This window comes from Quercus suber, unplaced genomic scaffold, assembly GCF_002906115.3.
Source record: "Quercus suber isolate HL8 unplaced genomic scaffold, Cork oak 2.0 scaffold_11, whole genome shotgun sequence".
NCBI classification, from domain to species: Eukaryota; Viridiplantae; Streptophyta; class Magnoliopsida; order Fagales; family Fagaceae; genus Quercus; species Quercus suber.
In genome coordinates, this window is record NW_027069477.1 from 329,924 (window position 1) to 336,631 (window position 6,708).

Sequence of the window (6,708 nt, forward strand, 5' to 3'; positions counted from 1 at the left end):
TGTGAATTTTTTTTTTTTTGGAAGAATATTAAGTGTGAATTCATATCATTTAATAGTTGAGTCTAAATTTAAGTTTGAATATAAACAAACATGTTTTCCAAGACGAGCCCCATGTTATTTATAATGGGATCAATTTGTTAATGACCTTACTTAACCTTATAGCCAATTCCGATGTAATGATAGTTGCAAACACCACCCCCACACCCCACCCCCTTTTTTTTTTTTTTGAGGGGGAGAAGGGGGGTGTTACTCCATGACATATATTGCAAAGAAATTTTTAATCCATTACCATTCTCATGACCGAATAAAAGATTCGTTCAAATCAGATGAATTAAGGCCTCAAATGATGAGTGGAAACTGAAAGACAGACATTACACTACTTGCTTTCCTACCAACAATCATTTACATCATGACTGACAATTGAATCCCCTTGGAGCAAACACTCAATCACACCTTTGCTGGGTTGAAATAATTTGTCATGGCTTCCTCCATTCCACTCATTCACTTCACCAAGCTAAGAAGCAGAGAATAAAGCTCTTCATATCATTCCCCGCATTGTCCATCAAATAGCAACTCATACCATAAATGCCCAATAATAGCAACTGCAGCTGTCAAAGAGTGAGCTAAATCTCTTCTGCTTTGCCAGGGAAAAAGTATAAATATTCAAGTGCTCTTATTTACCAAAAAAATTGAACAATGCCTTTGTATGGCCCTCTCTTCCATTCAACTCAATACTCTCTGGAACAACTAGCTGAAAGAAAATTTCTCAGCACCCCGAAAATGGACATCCCCACTTCTTGATCACTATATTTGGAGGAATCTCAAGGATTGAATTCCCACCATCAGGCACACTATGAATTTACATTGCACTGAGTCAAGAACTGATCTTCTCGATTCAAATACTTCTTCCAGTAACCTCTATATTTTGGAATTCCCAGCTCGAGCCAAGGCTTCATGTTACCATTATAGTGCAAAACTGCAGCTTTTGAAATTGCTTGGATATCAATGCCATAGTCATGTCCTAGTCCAGACAGTAACCAAGTACCATCCAGGGCATAAATGAGGTCCTGAAAGCTTAGCAAGCTTGCATGCAATGCAACAGCTTCACTGGATCCCTCATGCATGGCCAGCTGCAGTTCATGTTGATTATGAAGGCAAAGAATCAGAAAATTTATATTGCTCAAGAGTATAGTAACTTCAGCCACTGTTTTAATAGTTATTTGTATAACAATTGAAAGGTTCAACGTTACTAATAAATAGAACATGCAGAAATAATACAGAATGACCAGTCCTTTTGCCAAATTTGTTGTAGCTTAGTGAAGCACAGCCTTTAAAAGAGATCAATGGTGTCAAGGGTTTACCAGATCAATTAAAGAAAATTGAGGGCCATTGGCATTTTTTCATTATTTATTTATATTTTTTTTAAGTCAAATTTATAGGATTATCAAACCATAAATAGTTCCCAGCATATTCAAAATGACAAAATATGTAAGGTATAAATTCAGTGTCACTCACCTCATGCATCAACTTTCGGTAATTTTCAGTAAGATCTAGCTCTCTCCACCTGTCCAGATCAATTACATTCAATCCAGACATCCAAGCACAAGATTTTTTATCATAACTGTTTTCACCCAAATGTTTCTTCAACTGACCCAACCTCAATGAGCAGAACTGCACAGCGCCATTAACTTTCCCTTCCATGTTGAGGCTCCATAGCGCTGACAAGTCTTGCTGCACAATAACATCATCATCCAGAACCACAACTTTCTTCAAATTCTGGAATATTTCAGGGAGAAGATAGTGTGAGTGAGAAAAAATAGATATGTATTCTGTTCTAATAGGAGCCATTGGTGGACTATCAACATTGAGGAAGGAAACACGAAATTCCTCAGGCAGGGAAAGATACAATGGAGTTTCCTTGATATGGCTGTCCAGCTTAAGATGTTCAATGTTTAACACTTGAACTGTGGCTTCCTTGTAAGTAATTCTCAGGAACCATAGTTTCATTGCAAAGTAATTCTGTCCATCTGTAAGCACATGAAAAACCTGGTTCCTGCTTTCCTGAAACATAGCATGATAGTCAATCAGTTTTGCGAGTATACATGATGAAAATTTAAGAGTAAAATGTGCTCAGTAGAATGTCAGAAACATACTTTTGCATTCATAACAGTTGAGTTGATTACTACTGATGAAGCAAGAACGTTATTGGAGAATATGACATAGTGGTGCAATGTAGGATCTATATATTTTTCAGCCAAAGAGAGTTCCATGTCATTTAAAGGTGATCCAAAATATTCTACTGTCAATCTCATTGACAGGCAGTGAAGACTCTTTGGCATAGTCTGGACTGCAAGTTGGTAGAGGAAGGCACTCTGTTTCATGTGGAAGTTAGCTTCGTCCTCAGTCATATCATATATTTGTCTCAATTTCTTGTCAACGTTGTTGCAGTCCACAATAAATGATTTGGCTTTGGCTATTGCAGCTTCCATCATCTGTAACTTCTTAGCAATCCTAATAAAACAATTTTTTGTTCTTAGTGTGTCGAACAAGCCATGTTAAAATTTCTTATAATAGAAATCTGCAGCACTTGCTGAAACAAATGATGAAAAGAATGAAAACTTCGATCACTATCTGCCAAAAGATCTAACAAGCTACTGCATTAACAATATATTTTACATCATATTAATCTCAAAGTCATAAAGATGCTTATATAAAAGGTCTGACTATCCTCATTTCATAGCATTAGCAGGACACAGTTCCAAACAGAAAGTTTTTGTATACAGATTCTCAGGCAAGTATTTTCAATTCTTATGTGTAACTGTCAGAGTATCTTAGATGTTACTTGTCACAGCAGCTTGACCATAAATCAAAGCATTTCAATGTCAGTACAGAAAATCTAAAAAAGTGCAAAAAATAATGCTGCCACAATATGCTCAAGCATAGCATGAAACTGTCAGCGATATGTTTGAGAGTGATCTAAATAGCTTAAGGCTAAGTAAGATAGTTTTACAAATTGCAGTGACCAAGCAATTATATATATTAAAAAAAAGAAAGTTCAAGTAGAACTGGAAAGAAAAAAGGATCATAAAAAAAGAAACAAATGAAGCTCAATAGAACATTGTTGGGGTTGAGAATAGAACATAACACAAAAGAAAATATAATCAGAGTGGGCTTAATGGGCCTTGTCTACTTTGTAGTTGGATGTAACAGCACCCGAAAGTAAAACCAAAAGCATTGGCAGAAGTAGATCTAATATTATCAAAATAAGGAACATATGAGAAAGAATAAGCACTAATCAAATATGTTTCCACTATAGTCTATATTTAACAAAAACCCAGAAAAGAAAAGACAAACAGTTCCAAGGTCTTACAAGAACACAAAGTGAATCTAACAAAAGAAAACAAAACTTGTCAAAAAGGAAAAAAAAAATCATTAATACAACTTAGGACTTAGGAGCTTGTTTAGGTAAATTTGATGTTTGCACTTAGAAAGTGGACTGCAGATGGCAAGAATCAATCTTCTTTCCATGCTAAAGCAATGATCATTGCTTTATTGGTTGCTATTGATGAAATATAAGGTAAACAATGAAAGGTTACCATCACTTACTGTGGTGGAAGATCACCATCTGTAGAACTTTCACTAAGAACACGCTCTAGTTCTTGAATATTTTGCTTCAATTCACGAGACAACTTGTCCTGTCTTGGAAGTTTTGCAACACTGGGATAGTATGCTCTAGCTACAAATAATTGGTCCTTCAATTTTTTCACCATAGAATCCTTCATATCTTCTCTGTGTTCTTTACGCCAAAGGCAATAACTACCAAATTTAAACTCACATAATTTTCCAACATCATGTACATCTTTTGTATTTAAGGGGACTTCAATTACAGCACCAACTTTAGTATTCTGTCACAGATTTCAAATCAATCAAGGAAGCCATACATGCAACAGAAATTGATTAGCATGTTAACAGAAGTTTACAGAAAGAGTGATGCATTCTTACATTTGCACTGGGAGGTGATTGCAGAAAGCTATTCGGAGGCACTGGAAAGCCTGTAGATAATTAACAATAGAAACAAGAAAATATTGAATCAACATCTTTTTAACAAGGAAGGTTTTTGAAAGCAACACTTTTAAGATAAGAAGTTCAAAAGAACCTTCTTTTGGCTGACTATCATTCACGGAACCTCTACCAATGGTTTTATTCTTTGCTTCATTGGTAAAGTCTCTAAGAACATCCTGACACACAGAATAGAAGATGACCAAAAAAAAAAAAAGATTTTAGATGCCTACATGACAGAACATAGAAGTCAATAAGCTTATATATCGACATTCTGGGATCAGAATGAATGTCAATCTCTATTTTTTTTTTTTTTTTCAGTAAATGAATTGCAACACACTCCCATAAATAATAAGAGTGCCTTAACAAAATTACATAGGAGGAAAGAGAAAAAAGTGAAAAAAAGAAAAAAAGAAAAAGAAATAATTACTGTACATATGTCCCTGCACCTTAATGATTCTCATTATATCATTCAATACTAGAAACTCAAACACACCCCCCCCCCAACCCCCAAAAAAAAAAAAAAAAAAAAAATCAAAATTAAGAATAATTCCAGCAATGACTGGAAGTCCCTCTTAGCAGTTGTGTCCATCCTACTACACCTTGAATGAATGAGGCTCACATGGATAAAAAGGCCTTTGTATGTCATTCAAGCATAACCCCAAATCAGAATTAGAACCTTTCAGGACTAACGTTAAAGTATGTAGCTTATGACATCTAAAGCAATATTCATCTTTGTAAAAATGTGTACATTTCAGATTAATGTAAGGAAAAACAAACATTACACAAACTCCAATCTTATCAAACAATGAATAAAAGTAAAATTAGGCCAGTTGCAATCTAACGATTCAAACTACAAGCTTTATGTCTGACAGTTTTCTAAGCATAATGATACCACTTTCAACGATATAACAGCGAAAGAAGTTAAGTATTGACCATCAGAGCATTATGCATGAACCTTTGGAAGAGTAGGTCCCAATTTTCTAATAAGTTCACGTACATGAATAGATTGACCCCCCTGTTAAAAATCAAAGCATGTGTTATGATATAGAAAAGGAATTCCTTTAATTTTGCAAGAGTAGAAAGTTGAAAATTTTCATGAACAAGTTTTTAGGAATGAACTTGTACAGCAGCCAAATGAAATCTGCAAATAAGTGCTAGAATGGCCTAATGGTGTGAATAAGATGCATTACCTCAGACTCGTTCATAGTGTTTCTGACATGGTAGTGGTCAAATTCTCCAAAACCATTCTGATTTGCATGAGAGAGAGAGAGAGAGAGAGTCAACAACATTGCCAAAAAGAATTGAAAGCACAAAAAAAAAAAATTTGAAACCCTATGGCGAAGTACTTACTGAAGCTGAAGTTTGTTGTTCAGACAAATATCCTGCAGCAGATGCGAAAATGTAGTAATGCAATGGAGCAAAAACAAAGAGCATAATCATGCTAAGTAATAATAGATAATAGATAATGAGAGATCTGGGACTAATTAAGATTGTTAAGCTAATATAATTAATAAAGTTAAGACTTCCCCGAATCTAGCAAAGTGAAAAAGAAATCTGGATGGATCTAAAAAATAAATGGAGAAAGGAGAGAGTGTGATTGTGCCCTAAATTAATCAGGAAGAAGAGGAAACCGATCTAAATAAAAAAGAAGAAGAAGAAGTTAGATTGAGCAAAGCAAAGTAGAAAGTACCCGGAGGCGCAGGGCGAAAGCCATTGTGAAGGCCTAGCAAAAAGGCAAGAGGAACCAGCATGGAGAGGATAACGAGTCCCAGCACTCCAATAACAAGCCCTCTCCATCGCCTTTGGTTTTTCAACCCTAATCCTAATCCACCGCCACCACAACCGCCACCGCCCTTCATTTTCTCTTTTTTTCCCCAAGAAGCAACCACCGTGGGCTTGTCTGTGTTTATTAATATTGGAACAATTTCAACCACCTCCTCCACCAATTTGCCGCCAATACTCGTCTCATCACCCACTAAAACCACTCTTCTTTTTCCCCCTTTCCCTCTGCTCCGTTTTTAGTTTTTAGTTTTCACTTTGCTACAGATGCAATTGCAAACGCATCACCTTTTGAGTATTTTACTTTGGGTGAAATCCACTTTTGTACGTCTTTCTAATTAGATTTATTTTACCTCAAAATGAGTATATCATTAATTATCACCAAATTTATATATATATTTTTTTTTTTGAGATTTTGGGAAAGGTAGGATCAATCAATACGTGAGTTTCCATTTCCAGCATTTGAGCCCAAAACTAAAACCATTTCCAACCTTTGAGCCCAACCTGAGTTCACCTAAGCCCAACCTGTGGACCCATCAGCACATAAACTTGCCAAATTAAACATTGACCCAAAACTTTTCCAAAATTATAATTTGACCCCGAAATTTTCTTAAAATCACATTTCAGCCCTAAAATTTTCTAAATTACAAATTGGCCTCTGAAATTTTCAAAATTATAATTTGACCCCACAGATTTCATGAAATTAGAAAGTGACCTTTATAAATTCAAAATTTGCACAAGGGCCGTTGAGGTCACAAAAATAATTAAATTGTCAAATGACTATGTCTTCACATTCTATAGGAACTTACTCATTTTGTATTCCTTGTTATTTCTTTGTCTTTTGCATGAGGTAAAATACTTGGGAAA

The 6,708-nt window shown here is 35.3% G+C and overlaps 1 protein-coding gene across 3 annotated transcripts; it reads right to left on the bottom strand.

Annotated features, from left to right (window-relative positions):
* Positions 1-263: 263 nt before the first annotated feature.
* LOC112030886 (probable galacturonosyltransferase 7) lies at positions 264-6,188 on the bottom strand. 3 transcript variants are annotated; one of them, XM_024063558.2, is made up of 10 exons: positions 5,753-6,188; positions 5,413-5,444; positions 5,253-5,309; positions 5,060-5,077; positions 4,157-4,238; positions 4,003-4,052; positions 3,607-3,905; positions 2,154-2,511; positions 1,516-2,061; positions 264-1,130 (listed from the first exon to the last, which is right to left on the bottom strand). In XM_024063558.2, exons 1-10 carry the CDS (start codon positions 5,919-5,921, stop codon positions 852-854), a joined length of 1,890 nt encoding a protein of 629 aa, XP_023919326.2. In that variant the 5' UTR covers positions 5,922-6,188; the 3' UTR covers positions 264-851. The 3 variants fall into 3 exon arrangements, with proteins under 3 accessions (XP_023919326.2, XP_023919325.2, XP_023919328.2); XM_024063557.2 differs by having other exon boundaries at positions 5,018-5,077; positions 5,753-6,187; XM_024063560.2 differs by lacking the exon at positions 5,753-6,188 and having other exon boundaries at positions 4,996-5,077; positions 5,413-5,450.
* Between the last annotated feature and the right edge of the window lie 520 nt (positions 6,189-6,708).